General features: G+C 38.9%; 1 protein-coding gene across 1 annotated transcript; it reads left to right on the top strand.

The window, feature by feature from the left end:
- The first annotated feature begins 30 nt into the window (after positions 1 to 30).
- On the top strand, positions 31 to 14,569 carry LOC145558078 (uncharacterized). The gene is made up of 9 exons (XM_081619227.1): positions 31 to 3,711; positions 4,792 to 4,888; positions 5,096 to 5,210; positions 5,996 to 10,265; positions 10,365 to 10,433; positions 11,406 to 11,508; positions 12,057 to 12,124; positions 12,229 to 13,567; positions 13,652 to 14,569. The coding sequence occupies exons 1-5, from the start codon at positions 138 to 140 to the stop codon at positions 10,376 to 10,378; spliced, it is 8,070 nt and encodes a 2,689-aa protein (XP_081475353.1). The 5' UTR covers positions 31 to 137; the 3' UTR covers positions 10,379 to 10,433; positions 11,406 to 11,508; positions 12,057 to 12,124; positions 12,229 to 13,567; positions 13,652 to 14,569.
- Positions 14,570 to 22,498: the final 7,929 nt, after the last annotated feature.

Here is a 22,498-nt window from a genome sequence, read left to right on the forward strand (position 1 = left end):
AAAGTGCAGTAGGAATGGATGTGTCAGTAGTTCTCACACTGGTACAAACTCTTATCCAACTGCTGGACACTCCCATTGGAGAGGAAATCGAATCCTTATGGGGTTATAAATCCCAGCTTGAGAAACTCAAGGCCACTATGTCCACCATCAGAGCGGTGCTCCTTGATGCTGAGAAGCAAGAGAGACAGCAACTTGAGCTCAGCCACACATTACAAGACAAGCTCGAGAGGCTCAAGGAAGCCGTTTATAAAGCTGATGACTTGTTTGATGAGGTCGCTACTCTTGCCCAGCGCAAGAAGCTTATGTCTGGTAGCAGTGTGAGGAAAGAGGTACGCCTTTTCTTCTCTCGCTTTAATCAGCTCCGTTCTGCTTTCAATATGTCTCGTGAAGTTAAAAAGATCAAGGAGATATTGAATGATGTTGTTAGAGATCATCATGGCTTTGGCTCGAGACCACAGCATGGTCATGAGGTATGCGATGTGAAATACGAAAGGGACTCTCACTCTTTTGTACACGAGGAAGATGTTATTGTTGGGAGAGATCAAGACAAGAGGATAGTGATCGACATGTTACTAGACAGTTCTGTTGCCGAGGATGTTTCTTTTGTGACCATAGTTGGGATGGGAGGGTTGGGGAAGACAACTCTTGCCCAACTTGTGTATAATGATGAGACAATTGAAAGGGAATTTCCATTGAAGATGTGGGTTTGTGTCTTTAATGATTTTCATACCAAATTGCTTCACAAAATACTCACATCTGTAACAAACCAAACAGATTATGTTGGCTTAGAAATGGAGCAGCTCCAGAGAAGATTGCGACAGGAACTTGAGGGAAAGAAGTATCTGCTTGTTTTGGATGATGTTTGGAATGAGGATTTTAATAAGTGGCACAAGTTGAAAATTTTGCTGATCGGAGGTGGTAGAGGTAGCCGAGTTATTGTGACCACACGCTCTAAGAGGGTAGCAGACATGGTGGGAAACCGCTATATGTTTGAATTACATGGTCTTTCAGAGAGAGACTCCTGGAACTTATTTGAGAGAATGACTCTAGAAACTGGGCAGGATGAAATTGAGCCATACTTGGTCAATACTGGAAAAGAAATTGTCCAAAAGTGTGCTAATGTTCCACTTGCCATAAGGGTTGTAGGAAGTCTTCTTCGGGGCCAGACAGAAAGTAGGTGGCGATTTTTGAAAAACACTGCCTTGGCAAACATAGAACCTGATGAGAATGACATAGTTCGTGCATTGAAGATTAGCTATTATTATCTTCCGTACCATTTGAAGAGCTGCTTCAGTTATTGTGCTGTATTCCCCAAGCATTACAAGATCAAGAAGGAGGATTTGATCAGTCTCTGGATGGCACAAGGTTTTATCGTTCCATTAGGCGGAGAGAGTCTTGAAGATGCTGGTGAGGAGTACTTCATGAATTTACTGCAAAGGTGCTTCTTTCAAGATGTAGAGCGAGCTGACAATGGTGAAATTCTGACATGCAAAATGCATGATCTGATTCATGATCTCGCTACAGAAGTAGCTGGAGCAGAAATCTTGTCATTCAGCTACGATACAAGCTATTTTGATAAGAAAACTCGTCATCTATTTGTCAATAATACTGTTGGTCAAAAAGATTTTAGAAGATATTTGACCACAATGAAAAGAATGCGTACAATTTTGAACATAGGGTACCCCAACCCTTTAGAAAGCCCTGAAGTGCTGCTTCCAAAAGTGAGATATTTAAGGGTATTAGATTTACATGGGGCTTCATTTGAAAAGCTACCGAACATGATAGGTGAATTGTTGCATTTAAGATATCTTGACCTGTCTTGTAATCGTAGTTTATCTGTGTTGCCCTTGTGCATTACCGAGCTTTATAACTTGCAGACATTCTTATTGCGTGGTTGTGAGTCACTAAAAGAGTTGCCGAGGGGCTTCAGAAGGTTAGTTAATCTTAGGTGTCTAGATATATTTGATTGCAATAGTATGACACATATGCCTCCAGGGATGAATAGTATGACCTGTCTCAATAAGCTAACTATGTTTTTAGTTGGCGGTACAAGCAGTGCTTGCTGTTTGAGGCCAGTAGGTGCTGGTGGACTTAGCGACTTAAAGTATCTCTACAATCTCACTGGAAGTATGGAAATCAAGGTTCACAGAGGTTTAACATATGATACAGCAGAAGCCAAGAAAGGCGGGCATCTGATAAACAAGCAAAATTTACGGGGTATAAACATATGCTGGACGCAAAAGCTTTGTGGAATGGAAAACTCCAGGTTTATTAAAGATGACAGTGAGGGTGCTAATGCAGAAGCATTACTTCACGGCCTGCAACCCCACCCCAATCTAAAGTTGTTTGGATTGTGGGATTATCCAGGTGTGAGGTTTCCGAGCTGGGGGAGCTCATTGGTGAATAATCTTGAAGCTTGTCTCCCGAATATTGTTGAAATTGAACTTTATGGATGTAAAAGCTTGGAGCATCTGCCATTATTGAGCCAACTGCGTTATTTGAAATCCCTTGAACTTGTTGGATTAATCAAATTGGAATACGTGGAGAGTATTTATGGAGACGAGGCACCCACAGCATCAGTAGTGTCAAGAAAAGCAGTATCAATAGCAGATGACTTAGTCTTCTTTCCATCCCTTGAAAAGCTTGTTCTAGGAAATCTTCAAGAGTTGAAGGGATGGTGGAGATCATCATTGCATCTCGATACAGACTCAGGCGACAGTGAGGCCGAACCATTCACAAAATCTTTCCCCCGATTGTCTTATCTGCATATATGGTTGTGCTGGAACCTGACAGATATACCTCTCTCTCCAAAACTGGAAAAGTTGGAGCTGAGCAGATTCAATAAAGCATTGGGCCCAATAACTAGACCAAGAAGTGAGAGGAGATGCGTTGGTGATGTAAGGTCTTCCTCTACAGAATCAAATAGGCTGTACCCTGGTGATGATTCTCCATCAACATCAAGTACTCGACAGACGCAGCAGGAGCAGCAGCAGCAGCAGCAAATACTAGGAGGATTGAAGGAAGTTAAGATTGATAAAGTAGGGTATCTGAAATCCTTGCCCCGCGAGTCTTTTCAGAGCCTTTCTCATCTGGTGGTAAGAGGTGACCATGATATGGAAAGTTTAACAGAAGAGGCAGGGGAGGTGTTCCGAAGTGGCCGTCTGTCCTCTTTACACTCCCTTGTAATTTCTGACTGCTCCAATTTGAAGAGGCTATCAGGAGAGGGAGTGTGGGAGCATCTCACCGCCCTTAAGAGCCTACATCTGAAGTTGCTTTCTGAGTTGGAGTTGGATGATGATTATGGAGATCTCAACACTCGAGGATGCACAACCGAGGATAATCATGGCATTGATACTGACATTCCCTGGAAATACCTTTATCAGACTCTACATTCCTTGGTATTATGGTACCTCCCAAAGCTGGTGAAGCTACCAAAGGGAATGAACTGCCTGAGTTCCCTTCAATTCCTCCAAATTACAAACTGTGACAATTTTGAAGCCCTACCATCATGGATAGCCTGCTTCTCATGTCTCCAGTCTCTTGTAATTCGGAATTGCAAACGACTGAAATCACTGCCGGAAGAGATTTGTCACCTCGGTTCTTTACAACAACTTGATTTACGGGGATGCTCGCCAGTGTTAAAAGAAAGATGCCAGGAATCCACTGGTGCTGATTGGCCTAAAATCCAACACATACCTCGCATTGATGTCTAAAGGAAAATAAAGAGGTAATTATTATTCTCGCTTGTGATTTATTTATTTTGGTCTGTTGGGGACAAAATGATTTTAAGTATCGATCATAGGTGAGCATAGGAATCTGCAGAAACTGGGATGATAAATTCTTCTCTAAGCAGACTTAAACATTATCATGCAGATGCGAGTGTCACCAGGATGACTACCTGCAACTGAGGTGATAGCTTATGAACGTTTTGATGGTCAAAGGAAACTTGCTTCAAAGAAGACCGGCAGATGTTCTCTGTGAAAAAGTTTATCAAGGTTGGATAAATATGAATAATCTTCAATTCTTCATCTTTGAAACATAGTGGGACGGGGTTTAGATCTGAGAGTTAGTCTCTAGTGAGTAGTGACCGTGTATGAAAACTGGAATGAACTGTCTCTGATGGTCTGACCTCCGACATCAGCTGTAATATTATGAACTGAAAACCGGCCTCATTTGACAAAGTTGAAGCCACATCTCTAATTGTATGTTTAGAGTAGTAGTTGTAGAGATTTTTGTATTGATGTTTGCTAGCAAATGAAGTAATACCTCCTGTTACAAAATTACCTTATGACCTGGTATATATTTTTCCTAGACTGTATAATCAGGGGATCTCATCTTTGGCAGTAAATTGCTTGTAACTTCTTATAAGCAATTCAACTAAACATATGAAATAAAGAGAATCTACGCTCATAAATCTTACCATATGTCTATACATATTTGTTCGTGTAACACATACCTGATATACGTAGTATTAACAGCAAAAATGTTAAACCTCATTATTATGGAAACTATTCTATAAAATTCATTAGTGTTACTCCCTTTCATTCCATACGTTTGGGTGTGTGATTGAATTGTGATGTGAGGTTTGCATTGCATATAATATTGAATAATCTGGAACTAGCAGTGCTAGTCCTGTAAAACATTATCCTTACATCAAGTAATAGATGTGAATTACTTGCTGATTGGCTACACCTACACTGCTATAATTGATTCTTGCCACATCCTTTTTGTCTGTTGTTTTTTATGGTCCAATTTCTTGTTCACTGACCTGGTGTTTTCAATGTGACTCAGGTAGGGCTGCATCCAGTTATCGGTATATGCAACAAGTATGGTGTGAGTTGATGCTAATCTTGGACCAGTTACTTGGAGCGTCGCTTACCCTCCACAGGTATAATGAAGAATATCAGCGTCACTGTCTGCTGGGCCTCAACTCTCAAGTCAAGTAAACCAAGGAAAATAAGGGTTAGTTACTTGTGGTTCTCATCTCTAGTGTATACAACTTGTACTTGAGTCTCGATTCTTGCCACATCCTTATTGTTTCCAACGGTCCAATTTGTTGTTCACTGACTTAGTTTTTCCGATGTGACTTTGGTAGGGCTGCATCCATTTATGGTTGTGTGCAAGGAGTTTGGTGTGACTTGATGCTTATCTTTGACCCATTACTCGGAGCGTTGCTTGCCCTCCACTGGGATAATGAAGAATATATCAGCGTCAGTGGCAGCTGGGCCTCAAGTCAAGTAAACGAAGGAAAATAAGGATTAGTTACTTGTGGTTCTCATCTCTATTGAATACATACAACTTGCACTAATAATACAATTTGGCTGCATTCCTCAAATAATTCTCATATCTCATTCCTCCCTCCCCCTTTTCATAGGTGAAAATCATTTTCTTAATGTTAGAAAGACCAATTTTACTCTTTTATTCCAATAACTTTAATTTTGGCTTTTGTGAGAATTCCCTTTTTACGTGAGAACTCTTTCATATGTGAGAACACTCTCATGTTATAAATTTTTACTTGTATGTTCTATATTTTTAATCACGCATTATAAATCCAAAATAAGATGTTCTAAATTATTACTCGCATAAATGTCCTAAATTATTACTCATGTATTCAAAATTTTAAATTAAATCATGTGTTCTAAATTTAAGTTCAGTACTCATGTAAGTATGTTTTCTCACATATGGGCCTATTCCACGGCATCCCATATTAGACTAGAAGTTATCCATAGCCTGAATTATTTACAAATTGAAATAAAAATATTAAAATACAGAGTAAAAGCAATTATTGTGAAAAACTGAAAACTTATGAGCAACTCCGTACGTACAAATTACTGTAGAATGTCTATGAGACTTACAAGTATTTAGTTGGAAAAAACAAACCAATTTCTAAAAAAAATTAAATGAAGGAACTTTGAAAAGTCTCCTCAGCTAATACGTAGTATAAAATAACTCTGTCACATTACCAAACATACCCACAAAAACACTCTAAACACATTCCACTTCTTTTGAATTTGCTCAAAAAAATTCTGTTGAAAAAAACAAAAAAAAAAGAGAGAGAGAGATGGATGTAGCAGGAGGGCTTTCATTGGTGCAAACCATCCTTCAACTGCTGGACTCTGTTGTTTGGAAGGAAATTCAATCTGTATTGGGTGTGAAGTCCCAGCTTCATAAACTCAAGGGGACTATGTCAACCATCGACGCCGTCCTCCGTGATGCTGAAGAACAAGAGCGGATGCACCATGGTCGTATTCGTAGCCAGCATGTTGAACTTGGCATGCTTGAAAGGCTTAAGGAAGCTCTTTACCAAGCTGATGACTTGTTTGACGAGGTTACCACTCTTGCTCATCGCAAGAAGCTCATGCCTGGCAACAACTTGAGTAAAGAGGTATCCCTTTTTTTCTCTCCCTCTAATCCGCTTCGTTCTGCTTTCATTTGGCATCGAGAGATCAAAAGCATCAGGGAGGAGTTGGATGATGTTGTCAAAGATCATCAGCTTGCGTATGTGTTTAGACCCTCGGTTGTTTTCGAGGACAGTCGGGTTATGAGGGAAACTCACTCCTATGTGAATCTGGAGGATGATGTGATTATTGGGAGGGATGATGATAAGAGGGTTTTGATTGATACGTTACTAGACACTACTGTTGAGGAGAATGTTTCTGTTGTCAGCATCGTTGGGATTGGAGGTTTGGGGAAAACTACTCTTGCTCAACTTGTCTATAATGATGACAAGATTAAGAGAGAATTTCCGCTGAAGATGTGGGTTTGTGTCTCTGATAATTTCAATGTCAAAGCACTTGTTGGTCAAATCCTTGCAGCTGCAACCAACCAGCAGGCTAATCAAACTGATGGCTTTACTATGGACCAGCTTCAGATAAAGCTTAGAGAAAGAATTGATAGGAACAAGTATCTGCTTGTTCTGGATGATGTTTGGAATGAGAATTCTGAAGAATGGAAGAAATTGAAAACTTTGCTGGTTAAAGGCGGGAGGGGTAGCAGAATTTTGGTTACTACGCGCTCTAAGGAGGTAGTTAAAGTTGTGGGAAGTTCGGAAAAATTGACACACGAATTGAAGGATCTCTCAAACGAAGCATGTTGGAAATTGTTTGAGAGAATGACACATCCAGTAGAGACACAATTGATTGACATTGGAGAACAGATAGTCAAAAAGTGTGCCAAAGTTCCACTTGTCATAAAGGTGGTTGGAAGTCTTCTTAGTGGTCAGGGAGAAAGTAGGTGGAAATATTTGTTAACCGACTTGGCACACGTTACACAAGATGAGATCAATGGCATAGTCCCTGTGTTGAAGATGAGTTACTATGATCTTCCATTTCATTTGAAGAGCTGCTTCAGTTACTGTGCTGTGTTCCCCAAGGATTACAAGATTATCAAGGAGGATTTGATATGTCTTTGGATGGCTCAAGGCTTCATTATGCCATCGGATGGGGAGAGTTTTGAAGATGCGGGGGACAAGTATTTCCAGCAGTTACTGCAAAGGTGCTTCTTCCAAGATATAGAACTAGCTGAAGGTACTACTAATGAAATTGTATCATGCAAAATGCATGATCTAATTCATGATCTTGCCAAAGAAGTAGCGGGGACAGACATATTGTGGTGCACCTATAGTACAAGATGTTTTAACGAGAAAACTCGCCATGTACACATTGATGGAAGTACACCTAAAGATGTTGTTGGTGAGTTGAGCAATATGCAAAGGATGCGTACATTTCTATGTACAAAGGTTCGTGATTTCTCTTTGAAACCGTTTGTGGGGGATTTATCAAACATAAAATATTTAAGGGTATTATGTTTGAATGATTTTATTGGATTGGATAAGTTGCCGAGTGAGATAGGTGAATTGGTGCATCTAAGGTATCTTGACCTCTCAAATAACCGGCGTGTATGTGTATTGCCCTCCTCCATTACCAAGCTTTATAACTTGCAAACATTAAAATTGTGCGACTGTAAGAACCTAAAAGGGTTGCCAAGGGAATTGGGGAAATTGGTTAATCTTAGGCACCTTGATATCGATGGTTGCTCGAGTTTAACACATATGCCTCCAGGGATGAATATCATGACCTCTTTGCAGAAGCTGACAAGGTTTGTAGTGGGTGGAAGTGCAACAAGCAATGAAGATGATGGTGTTGGTCAGCTTGAAGATTTGGATGATTTCACCAATTATACTCGCACTATGGATATTATAGTTAAAAAAGACGTGAGATACAATGCAGTAGGAGGGGGAATGCTATTAAAATGTCCAAAATTGTGGGAAATTAAGTACAAGTGGGAAACAAAGGAGAATAATAATGCAGAGGAATTGCTGCAAGGCCTACAACCCCACTCCAATCTTAGAAAGTTAGAGTTGTTGGAATATCCAGGGGTGAGGGTCCCTAACTGGATCAGTCGTTGTCTCCCAAACCTTGTTGAAATTGTAATTCGTGGTTGTAATAGGGTGGAGCATCTTTCATTGATGAGTCAACTGCGTCATTTGGAAATCCTTGAATTACACGCTTTGAGTGAAGTGGAATTTGTGGAGAGTAGTAGTAATATTATTAGTGGAGATGATGGTAAGTTGGTATTCTTTCCATCCCTTGAGGAGAGTGATCGGATACGACAAGCACCAGTGCTTTATGTATCTAAATGTCCAAATTTGACAACATTGTTTTCGGGCTCAAATCTCAAAAGTTGTCTCCCAAATCTTGTTGAAATTAAAATTTGCCAGTGTAGAAGGTTGGAACATCTCCCAATGATGAGTCAACTGCGTCATTTGAAAGTCCTTGAATTAGAAGAATTGGATGGAGTGGAGTATATGGAGAGTAGTAGTATTAATAGTGGTGATGAAGATGAGTTGGTATTCTTTCCATCCCTTGAAAAGCTGAAGCTTAAAAAGATGGCAAAGTTGAAGGGATGGTGGAAGCCATCATCATCAGAATCAGGGGAGAGTGATCGGATACCACAAGCACCACTGCTTTCTGAGCTTTATGTATCTGATTGTCCAAATTTGACAACATTGTTTGTGGGCTCATCAATTAATAGCAAAAGTTGTCTTCCAATGATGAGTAAACTGCGTCATTTGAAAGTCCTTGAATTAGAAGATCTGGGTGGACTGGAGTATATGGAGAGTAGTAGTAATAATTTTAGTGGAGCAAATGATGATGAGTTGTTTATGTTTCCATCCCTTGAAAAGGTGAAGCTTAAACTACTGCTAAAGTTGAAGGGATGGTGGAAGTCATCATCAGTATCAGAATCAGAGGAGAGTGAGACACCGCAAGCACCAAAACTTTCTCATCTTTATATAAGAGGATGTCCAGAATTGACAACTTTTCCTTTGTGTCCGGGACTGCAACAATTGACATTGTACGATTTTAATGAAGCGCTGGGCCCACTTATGAGGGAGACTACTCAGCAAAAGGAGGAAGAACGACATGGAAGATTGGGGGAAGTTGAGATAAATAACTTGGCATATCTTAATTCTCTACCCATCCGATCATTCCACCATATTTCGAATCTCCATATTTACCAAGATCAGAAAATAGAGGAATTGAAAACAGGAGAGGTGGGTAAGGTGTTCCGAAGCGGTCGCCTGTCCTCTCTTCGCTCCCTTAAAATTACTAGTTGCAATAATTTGAAGAGTATATCAGGACGAGGAGTGTGGGACCGATTCACTGCCCTCGAGAGTCTATCATTGCATTTTCTTCATAAGTTGGAATTGGAGGATGAAGATGATGTCATCAACAACAAAAGCACAGAAGAAGGAAGTGACGCAGAGATGCCATGGAGATACCTTGCTCCCACTCTCCGTTCCTTGAAACTAGAAGATCTCCGAAAGGTGGTGAAGCTGCCAAAGGGGATTGGATGCTTATCATCTCTCCATTCCTTGACATTATGGGGACTACCAAAGGTGGTGAAGCTGCCAAAGGGGATTGGATGCTTATCATCTCTCCATTCCCTTGATATTCTGGGTTGTGATAATTTGGAAAGCCTAGCACCATCAATAGGCGGCTTATCATCTCTCCATTCCCTGAAGATTGAAGGTTGTGATAATTTGGAAAGCCTAACACCATCAATAGGCGGCTTATCATCTCTCCAATCCCTTGAAATTAGGTATTGTCCAAAATTGAAAACAATGCCAAAAGAGATGCGCCACCTCACCTCCTTAACCAAACTGTGTATATGGAAATGTAGCCGAGAGTTAATGAATGAATGCAAGAACAATACTGGTGCTAATTGGTCCAATATCGAACATATCCCCAACATTATTCAAACAGGTACGAAACATTGTCCTCTTTTCACTTATATTTTGCTACAGTTTGGTGAATGGATTGCCTGCTTATTATCTCTTAACACCTTTTTAAAATTTGCTTCAGAGGACGACTACTAAAATCAGTGCCCGGAAGAATTTGTTTACTCAATGTTTAATTATAACTCAAGTAAAGGTAATGTCTACACATATTATTCACACTTGGATTTCAATTTTTGGCTTAATAGCATATGATGCCTTATCAATTATCATGTATTCATGTTAGTATTACCATTTAAGTAGTTTTGGTCACGCAAAAACCAAAAGCTTCACTGTTTTTACTGTTGACTATTGTAATTAATACAACCATTTTTTCATGATTAATCTTCTCAGAGAAGTGATAAATTGTATACATGTATACCCTTGTACATAAAAAAGATGATTAGATTGAATTAGAATATATCTTTATTATTCAGATTATATTAGACCAGATTTCTTATATTCAAATATCTCAAGTTTCAGATATATTAACTAAAAATCATGTTCTTTCAAAAAAAAAAAAAAAAAACTACAAATTATGAGAATCAAATATTTGGATGATACACTTATAAGACATTTAGCAGTCTCTTATGGATTTTGATATAATGAAGCTTGTGCTGGCTGGTTACCAGAATACAGTTTATATTATATGTGTGGGTTTTGGCTGTCTAGTTTAATTTCACCATATATAGGTGTTTGTGTATATACGTGTTTATTTATGATATTGTGCACAGAATATTTATATAGCAAGGGGGGGGGGGGGGGGGGATTTTACCTCATGCTTGTTAATCTTGGCGTTAGATTGTTATTGGCATTATCTATCTTGACAACACACAACCCTTAATATTAACTCCTTGATGAAAAGTATAAGTTGCTAATTGCTGCTGTAAGTATACTCTGATTTAACTCATAAGTAGAATCAATAGCATTGCTATTTAATTTTTTAGACTATACCTTTGGAAAATTGTCATGTTTTGTTTTTAATAATGGTCAATCCGTCTTTTTCAATTAGATGAGCACATCCTATTGGTATTTAACAAGTTTGATGATTAATATGTATATCACTACTGATTTTGCTAGATGATGCATAGTTGCATACTTCTACTGATGATATCTCCATATTTTCTAGTGAGATTCGATGCTGCTAGATTTAGCACTGCAGCTCTACCATTGATCCACTTATCTAGTATCTATTTCACATAGGCTAAAAGGTTTCAGCAGGGAAGGAAAAGGTAACTATCAGCACTATGAAGTAATTGAATTGAAGCTATATTTTACTGTTTCTGCGTTATGCATTGTGTGAATTTTGTATTCACACATCAATTTATAAAAAAACGTAATGTCCTTTATGATTGCCAATTTATATCTGGCTAGTAAATTTCTTGTTACTCAGTTGTAAACCTTGACAAAGTTTCTTGCATCTATTGTTCTTCCATCAGTGTTATATAAAACATTTTAGGCCTTGTCATTTAGCTATGAATGACATTCTCTTATAGCTCATTTATTGAAGTGTTAGGAAGGAAAATGAGTCTAGAGGCCTATTGTTAATGGGTTAATGCATCCTGAAAGAGGGTCTAAAGCTGGAAATCAGGATTCATAACTGAAGACATGCATTTATTTTGAGAAGTTCATAATTCCATGACAAGTAGTTTGTTCCTGTTTCATAACTGAAGACATGCATTTATTTTGAAAAGTTCATAATTCCATGACAAGTAACATGTTTATTGTTTCTTCCTATTGTGTAAGCATTATGCGATTGATACAGCTTGCTCTAATATAGGTGAATCTGAGAATATAGGTTAGCTGATGAAGATTTCCTGAAGAAATGGCCACTTAATCAAGCTTCAGGTTCTCATTGTTTTATAAGATGCTTTTATCTGGGTCATTCTTGTACACAGTTACCTTCATAAACACTATAATTCCTAGTTTTGATTTAATCTGTCTTAAAACAGGGGAGTCTGGCTTTTAAAAGGGGAAGAGTTGCTTGTAACACTAGAGGGCACAACATGAGGTAACATAATTTCCCTTCAACCATCGTTAATCAAGGATCCTTAAGGTTGGTGGAGTCAATTGTAATTCCGAAAATGCTTAAAATTTCTAGTAATTCAATTATGCAGAAAATTTCATGATTACAAGACTGACAATATGGACAATATATTACACTCTAGTTAGATATCCAACAATGATAATGTAGTTATTTTGATATCATTTAACACTAATTAACAATAATATCACATGACCTTGACCAAATCCATTCATAATATTACTAATGAAAAATAGATTTAAGTAGGAAAAAAAAAACTGCTTATCAAATCGGATCGGTTAACCGTTAATTTTAAAATGATATATTGCAAGTTGTAACTGTTGTATTGATTTGGTCTATTGCAATTTCTAGTCTTCTAATAGTGTTTCAGACCAAACATGGCTGCAGCAAAGTTTTTATTTTTCTGTGGTTATCCTGGCAAGCTTAAATGAGTTGAATCACTGTATTTGGAAAATATATAATGATGCAAATTTTCTATGACGTCCACTTGAGAGTTTTTATACTTAGAAGTAAGAGGAAATCCATCAGATTTACAATTTATCATTCTATGAGATTATGCAATTAAAAAGACTAGAGAAACCAACTGCCTTTACAACCTTGTCAGTTGTCAAAGTGCTTGTTTATGATATGGTTCTACATACTTGACAGTTCCATTTTTATTTTTAAATTATTTTTAATTTTGTCTAATACTTGTCAATCCTAAAATGAGCTTTTTCAAAAAGAACTTATTTAGTGGAATAAGCTCTTTCAATAAGCTTACTACCAAACACTTGTATTAGCTTGTTTGACTAGTCAATTCAATCAGCTAAAGTTAGTCAAATAAGCTAATATACCCTCAATAAGCTAACTACCAAACAGGGCCATAATCTGTTAAAGTGTTCAAATTGAAGGAGACTCAATGTAACACTCCAGATTTCAGAAGATAGCTTTGTTCAAGTATTAACAGGTAGCAAGGGCTCATTTCTGAATGCTATATCAATTCTCTTTTTCGTGTTCAGCAATTTTTATCTTTTGCTTTATTTTCCAGATAGTAGGCTATATTTGAAGTTAAATCATTGTAATTCTGGACTAAATGTTCTCTGTGGTGTAATGTCAAAACATGGAGTTGTAGATTGACTGAATGTTTTTTGTTTGTTTTATTTCTTACAGTTATCAATCAGAAGGGCTGTGAATTCAGCATTAAATGTTTCGTGGCTCTCATCTTGTTATATTTCCTGATACCAGTTGGAACCAGAGAAATTTTCAATGTGAGAAGCAATCCTGTTGAAGCTTATAAGTTTTGATGATGATGAATTTAAACTAAAGCAAACTCAACTAAATTGTGTTAACAGGAATGTTCCCTAACAGGAACTTGAAGGTTGTGAGCTGAAGACAGTAAGTTCCTTGTGGAACTTAGGCTGCGAAGTTCCAATTGTGAAGCCCAAGATATTCAAAATTACAAAAGCGCGGCATTGAGATATTAATTTAGTTAATATTTTATCTTCTAGATTTATTGTTAAATATGTTAATAAGATATGCATGAAATCTATTAGAGACGTGACAAGATAATTTGGCAAAAAGATAAAATTGGAAAAATATAAAAAGATAGATTTTGGAAAAAAGATTTTGTTTTAATTTATTTTCCTAAAATCAGTTGCAAAACGATATTATTCACTAATATATATCTTCTTGTATTTTCTTTAATAAAATGATTTAAAAAAATCGTATTTAGAGCTAAGGAAAGTTAACATCTTTATCTTTTGAAAACCTACTTTCTATACAAGTTATACTTGTATAAATAGTAGAGGTAAAACTGCTTTCGATTTTTAATTTGTAAGTTTATGCGTGAAGAAAATCTTGTGAGCTTCATCAAAGTGTAAGTTTGCCAAGCTTTATCTTGTCATATTAGTTTCGGGTTTTATGCATAGCTTGCCTAACATATTCTAGACATTTTATTTACTGTAATTGATTGGGTATTTGGGTGAGAGTGTATGAGATTTATTATCACATACAGTAGAAGTTATTTTGTAAAAAGAGTGCATTGGTACTGTGAGAGTACGAGTGAATTCAAGTCAGGGGATTTGAATTGGGTAGGATTGAGTCTTACCGTGCTACAAGTTCTAGTTGGAACTTGTGTTTAAAGGTCTGGATTATAATAGGTTTGTAATTTCTTCATTGCCCTATTATAGTGGATTGTCTGTGTGTTTGAAATCCCTTACAAGGGTCGAGGTTTTACTTCCAGTTGGGTCCTGGAAGGTTTCCTCGTAAAACTGTGTGTGCACTATCAAGTTTCTTTTATATTTCATTTTAAATTTGCAAAAGTAGTCATTAGGAACTTAACTACAATTCACCCCCCCTCTTGTAGTGTTCGTTTCAACTAACAAATCCAATGTTGCTTTGATGAATTGATTTTTTGAAGCTCACCGCATAGCCACTTTGATGCTAGGCAGATTACCAATATGTCAGAATCCCAACATCTTTTCTTTTAATTAGCAAGGTGTGAAAGGTTCCTTGGCGAAGGAATGCATTTGTTGGATGCTCTGGTTCGAGAAATCGCACGAGGCTACATACACCTACGAAATGGTTTAACATGAAATTAAAACGTGCTCTATCATATCAAGTGATTGCTCTTGCTATATTTGGAAGGCTACAAATTACATGATTTCCTATCAAAATTTTCTTTTATTGTGCTAGAAGTATTAGAATAAAAGTCAAATGTATAATGTTCAAAAAGGTTGACCAAAAAATCTTGAAATAATTGACAAAAAAGTCGACAAATGATGTTTTAGGGAAAAACCCAACAGAGTTAATGTTTATAGATATACCGGGATTGACTTAAGGGTGTTTGAGGAGAACCCTACCTAGTAGGTGGCTCTTCCTCCCTTTAGCTCTAGAGTTGTAAATTCATATTTGGTAATATAATGGTTAATTGGTTTTTATTCTATTCTTTGCAAAGTAACCTGTTTTTGATACATCATGTTCTCTTTAAGACATCAAACTGTTTCAAATTCCAAAGAGAGAATTTTTATCTAGACTTATGATGATATGACAAGAACCGATATTAGAACGAAGGAAGTTAGAGACCCAAATAAATAGAGGCAATAACTTGTTATACATTTTGAAAGGGAACAAAAAAAGAATAACATATAAAAAGCAATGCAGATTTTTGGATGAAGTGCAATGTTACTCCAGAGTATGAAAGTGAAGGGACTTGAAGGGCTCCAAAATCATTTTGCCTGGATACTAATTAAAGTACTGGGCATAATATCAAGGTTAATAATATTTATATTACTGATCTTGCTAGCTGATCATGTGTATTATTCCTACTAATATATGTTATATTTTGTTTATTTCTTCTATTGATTTAGTTCATTAGTGTGCATTTAGTACAAATGAACATGTTCATTAATGCCGTTAAGTATAAATGAACAGCTGCACCATGCATGTAGTCATGTAGATTGGGCTACATGATCTGAAAGTTTGGGAATTAAGGTTAGCTAATGTTGATTTCTTCTAGATGCTTCTAATTTGGGTCATTTTTGTACAAAGCTGTCCAATGAATATTCTAACAAATTATGAGTAGATTTCAATAGTTCTGTCTTAAAACAGGGGACTCTGGCATTTTAAGGGATTGCTACATGTTCCTTATAAGCTCTACATCATCAACATAAGATGGAAAGCAAGACATGAGATATACTCCGTATTTCTTTCAAAATTTTATTAATCAATGAAAATCTTGAGATAAGATGATTCAAGTAGTTGAATACGAAAATAGAGAGCAATTGATAATATCAGCTCGAGGACTCACTAATAGAATAAATGTAATGGCGAGCGGTTTAAACCCCCTAATGGCAAGCGGTTTTGAACCGCATGGGATTAGGGGGCTCGCCATTTGCCATTTAATACTAGAGAAAGGGCAGCGGTTTTGGCGCCAAACCGCTGCCCAATATGGGTATAAAAATAAAAATAAAATTTTTTTTTTTTTTTTGGATTTTTCACAGAAATTGAAACACAAATCAAATATATGTAAAAGCATTAATATTTTTATTATTTATTTGTTCTAATATTACATTTACATCAAAAAAAATTAATACAAGTAACACCACCAGCCACGAGCACCAACACCATCTCATGTTGCTTCGTACCACCAGCCACGACCACCAACACCACCGGCCCACCACGACCCACCAATACCAGTACACCCACCAGCCATGACCACCCACCACGACCCCCACCAATACGTGAACACCCTGTTAGAATATATGTAAATATATTCTTGTATATCTTAGTTTGTTAAGTGTATATTTTAGTATATATCCTTTCCTAAGTTAGTTAGCTTAATTGTAGTTAGTTAGCTTAATTGTAGCCGGAGATTGCTACGATAGTTTTGTATATATACTTTACACAGTGAATGGAAATCGGCAACGATCATAATCTTTCATGGTATCAGAGCAGGGTTTCGATCCTTGGCTTATCTCTCCCTCTCAAACAGCCCACCCCTCTTTCTTTTCTTATTCTTCCGCTGCTCATACTCCATGGCAGAATCAAACAAGTATCATCCTGCTTTAACAAGCACCAATGTCAAATCTCTCATCCCGATTACCTTGGACAGCCATGGTATGTATCACTCTTGGGCTGCACTTTTCAAAGTGCTTTGTAGGGTTCATGACCTCACATCTCACATCATCCCTCCAACGGAGGCCACAGAACTCGCAGCATATGAAGCTTCAAAGAAGGCCGACCTTGCTTTTTGGAGCCGTTTAGACGCTGCGGTTCTAAATTGGATTTATGGTTCAATTTCTCCTGATCTTCTCACTGCCATCTTGCTCAAAGATGACACGGCTCACGGTGCTTGGACTCGTCTCGAGTCAATGTTCCAGGACAACAAAGCATCCCGGGCTTCCCACCTCGAACAAGAGCTCGCTGACCTTAACTTCGAGGACTTCTCTTCTATTGACGGATATTGTAATCACATCAAATCTCTTGCCGATCGTCTTGCGGATGTTGATGCTCCGATTCCCGATACCCGTCTCATTCTCAAACTCACTGCTGGACTTCCCGAGGCGTATGCAGGCACGGTCGACTTTATTCAAAATCAAGAACCACTCCCCTCTTTTGAGAGCTGTCGTTCTCGCTTGAAATTAGCCGAGCGAACAATCAAGAATCGCCTAGCTAAGGAAGGTGGGTCATCTAGCCGTTCTCAAACCGCACTCATCTCCACCAAATCGGAGTCCTCTGTTTCTCGGCCTAGCAATAGAAATGGGAAGCAGAAGAATAAAAACTCCAAAAATTCTGGGAAGGCCCACAACTCTCCTCTTGGATCCCAGCAGCAGCCTCCTCTCTCTGGGCCTCACGTGGCATTTAATTGGCAGCAGCATCCGTGGGCTTTTGCTCCATGGCCCAGCCCTCCTTGTCCTTATCCTTCACAATCATGGGCTGCTAGACCTCCTATTCCTTCTGCTGGATCACGGACAAGTGGGCCTGGTATTTTGGGTCCGCGTCCACAAGCGTACAGTGCTACAACTCCTGCTCCAAATCCATCTCCTACGGACATTGAAGCTGCGATGCACATGCTTGCCAATCTATCTCAGCCGGATAATAATTATTATATGGACACCGGTGCAACATCTCACATGACGGCCGACCAAGGTATTCTTTCTTCTTATGTCAATTCGAGCATTAAAAATCATAACATTGTTGTTGGTAGTGGTGACTTAGTTCCAATAATTGGTCATGGTAGTGCTACTTTGCCCTCCCCATACCCTCCATTTACCTTAAAAAATGTTTTGCATGCTCCTAAAATCATTAAGAACCTAATATCTGTCCGCAAATTCACCATTGACAATAATGTTTCCATTGAATTTGACCCATTTGGATTTTCTGTCAATGATTTACAGACGGGGGCCAAAATAATGAGATGTGACAGTACCGGTGACCTCTATCCAATCTTCTCAAAAAATCAAGCCAACTCTTCAGTCCAACATTCAAATTTTACTGCTCTTTCTTCCGATCTTTGGCATAATCGACTAGGACACCCAGGAGATGTTGTTCTTAGATCTTTAAGTAGTCAAAATTTTATTGAATGTAATAAGGCTTGTAACTCTTTTTGTTCTTCGTGTCCTCTAGGGAAACACGTAAAATTACCTTTTTTTGATTCTATGTCGCATATTGCTTTTCCTTTTGATATTATCCATAGTGATTTATGGACTTCCCCTATTGCAAGTTCTTCTGGTCATTGTTATTATCTCTTATTCCTTGATGATTACAGTAAATTTCTTTGGACTTATCCTATTGCAAAGAAATCTGAGGTCAAACATCTTTTCCAATCTTTTCATAAAATAGTCCAAACTCAATTTGAACGTAACATCAAGACCTTCCAATGTGATAATGGCACTGAGTATGTTAATGGTACACTTAAGGTTTTTTTTTGAGAACCATGGCATGCTTTATCGTCTCTCTTGTCCTCACACCTCTCCTCAAAACGGAAAAGCCGAACGCCACATAAAATCAATCAATAACATTATTAGGACTCTTCTTGCTCATGCCTCCTTGCCACACTCGTTTTGGCATCATGCTCTAGCTATGGCTACTTACCTTCTCAACATACTTCCAACCAAAGTCTTAGGTTTTAAATCTCCTACTCAAGTCTTATACCAACGTGATCCTATTTACTCGGCATTACGTGTCTTTGGTTGTTTATGTTTTCCCCTCTTCCCTTCTACTTCTATACATAAATTGCAAGAAAGATCCACCCCTTGTGTCTATCTTGGTCCCGCACCAAGTCATCGTGGTTCAAAGTGCTATAACTTGTCAAATGGCAAAATCATCATTTGTAGGCATGTGAAATTTATTGAAAACGAATTTCCGTTTTCGAAAGTTCACACACCCACAACTGATGCTTATGATTTTTTGGATTTTAATCCATTTGATCACCCTCCCCATTTGCGCACTCATGAGCCCACTCCCACTCATTCTCCAGCCCAGCCCACACATCAAAATGTGCGGCATCTCACTCCCCCCTCGTCTGGGCCTTCCTCTCATTCCGGCCCACGACACCCAGGTACTGTCACAGCCCATGGGGCACGCTCCCAGCAGCCCGCCAGTGAGATCCCACCCCCTAACGGGCCTACTCCCCCTGACAGCCCACCTACATTCACCACTCCACCCATCACTACTCCCACAATTCCCAGCAGTGTTGCTCCCCCTCCCCCCCCACCGCCACTTGACCTTGAGCTCACACCGCACCTACATCACCACCACATGGACCACCCGGCCACCCACCAAATGACCACCCGTGCCAAAGATGGCATTGTTAAGCCTAACCCCAAATATTTTTCCAACCTAAACACGATGACCACTACCTCTATCTCTCCTATCCCAAGGGACCCCGTTAGTGCTATTCGTGACCCAAATTGGAAAAATGCAATGTTAGACGAATATAATGCTCTTATTGATAATCATACATGGGATTTGGTTCCTCGGCCGCCTAATGTGAATGTTATTCGTTCTATGTGGATTTTTCGTCACAAACGAAATTCCGATGGTTCTTTTGAGCGGTATAAGGCTCGTCTTGTAGCGGATGGTAAAACTCAGCAACAGGGAATTGATTGTGATGAGACCTTTAGTCCGGTTGTCAAACCGGCTACTATTCGCACTGTTCTTAGCATTGCTATTTCTCACTCTTGGCCGATCCATCAGTTGGATGTCAAGAATGCTTTTCTGCATGGTTATCTCAATGAAACAGTTTATATGCATCAGCCCATGGGTTTTCGCGACAAAAGTCGCCCTGATCATGTGTGTCTATTACGCGGCTCTCTCTATGGTCTGAAACAGGCTCCTCGGGCCTGGTATCAGCGATTTGCAGATTATGTCACATCTATTGGATTTGCTAACAGTAAATCTGACACTTCTTTGTTTATTTATAGACAGGGATCTGATACTGCTTATATACTGTTATATGTTGATGATATCATTCTTACAGCTTCTTCTGACCGTCTACGGACGCATATTATGGATCGTTTGAGCTCTGAGTTTGCAATGAAGGATTTAGGTCCTCTGAGTTTCTTCTTGGGTATTGCTGTAACTCGTGATCATAATGGTATGTTTTTGTCGCAGCAACAGTATGCCTCTTCCATCATTGACAAGGCCGGTATGTCTAACTGCAGTCCTTGTCCTACCCCTGTTGACACGAAATCAAAACTTAGTGCCACTCATGATGCTCCGTATGAGGACCCCACTAAGTACAGGAGTCTTGCAGGTGCTCTTCAGTATCTGACTTTTACTAGACCTGATATTTCATATGCTGTTCAGCAGGTTTGTCTTCACATGCATGATCCGCGCAATGCGCATATGGGTGCCTTGAAGCGTATTATGCGCTACTTACAGGGTACATTGTCCTATGGTTTGCATCTCTATAAGTCCTCTATTGACAAACTTGTTTCTTATACTGATGCGGATTGGGGGGGATGCCCCGACACCAGGCGATCTACTTCAGGTTATTGTGTATTTTTAGGGGATAATTTGATTTCCTGGTCTTCCAAACGGCAGCCTACATTATCTAAGTCCAGTGCAGAGGCCGAATATCGTGGGGTTGCTAATGTGGTATCTGATTCTTGTTGGATCAGAAATTTGTTGCTTGAGCTTTATTTTCCTATTCATACTGCAACTATTGTTTATTGTGACAATGTGAGTGCCATCTACCTCTCTGGCAATCCGGTGCAGCACCAACGCACGAAACACATCGAGATGGACATTCATTTTGTCCGTGAGAAAGTCGCTAAAGGCGAGGTACGAGTTTTACATGTTCCCTCTCGGTATCAGATTGCAGATATTTTTACAAAGGGACTTCCCCGGGTTCTTTTTGATGACTTCCGTACCAGTCTTAGCGTCCGCGAGTCTCCCGCTACGACTGCGGGGGTGTGTTAGAATATATGTAAATATATTCTTGTATATCTTAGTTTGTTAAGTGTATATTTTAGTATATATCCTTTCCTAAGTTAGTTAGCTTAATTGTAGTTAGTTAGCTTAATTGTAGCCGGAGATTGCTACGATAGTTTTGTATATATACTTTACACAGTGAATGGAAATCGGCAACGATCATAATCTTTCACACCCGTTAGCATCGACCCCCACCAATACACGACCACCCACCAGCCACGACCACACACCAGCCACCCGTCCACACACGACCCCCACCAACACCAAACAACAAATAAAAAAAAAAAACACACCACCAACACACACCGGCCAACACCACCACCCACCACGACCCCACCAACAACAAATCGACCTAAAACAAACCAATTCAACCACCCATCACAATAAAATAAAATAAAAACTGAAAAAACAAAATAAAAGATTAAAAAAAAAAATACCTTGAATACAACCAAAAAATCGAAATTCTCTTTAAATTTGGGTTTTATGGGTCAAATTCGACCATAAAAACTCTAGATCTAGAGTTTTTATTGTCGAATTCGACCATAAAAACCCACACGCACCACCACCGGACTATCACCATTTAAACCCACACAAATTGGCTCGAATTGGCTCGAAAACCCACCTGAATTCGCTCGAAAACCCATCGGAATTCGCTCGAAAACCCACAAGAACCACCTGAATTCGCGTGAGAAAGGAAAGTAAGAGATGAAATAGAAAGATAAGAGAAGGAGATGGAGAAAGGAGAGTTGAGAAGAAAGAAGATGCGTGACAATAATGGAGGGGAGAGAGGAGAGAGGAGAGAGGAGAGAGGAGAGAGAAGTGAGGGAGTGAAAGAGAGGAGAGAGAGAGAGAGCTGAGCTGTTAGCCGTGAGTGTGAGATTTATTGGGCTTAGGGTTTGTGAGCCCGCTTTTTTTTTAAAAAATGGCCAGCGGTTTAAGGTTGAACCGCTTGCCAATTTAACTAATGGTAAGCGGTTCAACCTTAAACCGCTTGCCATTAGTTAAAAGGCAAGCGGTTCGCGCCAAAACCGCTTGCCAATTCATATTTTTTTTTTAATCAGTAATGGAAAGCGGATAACACAAACCGCTTGCAAATCATAGCTTTCCATCACATTTATTCTACTAGTGACTCTAGTTAATTTGCAAGCCCTGGTTGCTGTCATATTGGAAGGCAAGGAGTTTACTTGTATAATTTTTTGTTACTGCAATAGACTTGAGAGCATTTGAGGAGAACCCTGCCTAGTCCATAGGTGGCTCTTCTT

Source organism: Chenopodium album, chromosome 9 (assembly GCF_948465745.1).
Source record: "Chenopodium album chromosome 9, dcCheAlbu1.1, whole genome shotgun sequence".
Classification (NCBI taxonomy): domain Eukaryota; kingdom Viridiplantae; phylum Streptophyta; class Magnoliopsida; order Caryophyllales; family Amaranthaceae; genus Chenopodium; species Chenopodium album.

Bases quoted from the DNA above. Each gene is read 5' to 3' on its own strand.
- LOC145558078 (XM_081619227.1), top strand. From the start codon at position 138: ATGTCCACCATCAGAGCGGTGCTCCTTGATGCTGAGAAGCAAGAGAGA. The intron at 3,712-4,791 runs AAAGGAAAATAA...AATGTGACTCAG, and splicing joins CATACCTCGCATTGATGTCT to GTAGGGCTGCATCCAGTTAT. The intron at 5,211-5,995 runs GTCAGTGGCAGC...CTCTAAACACAT, and splicing joins ATAATGAAGAATATATCAGC to TCCACTTCTTTTGAATTTGC.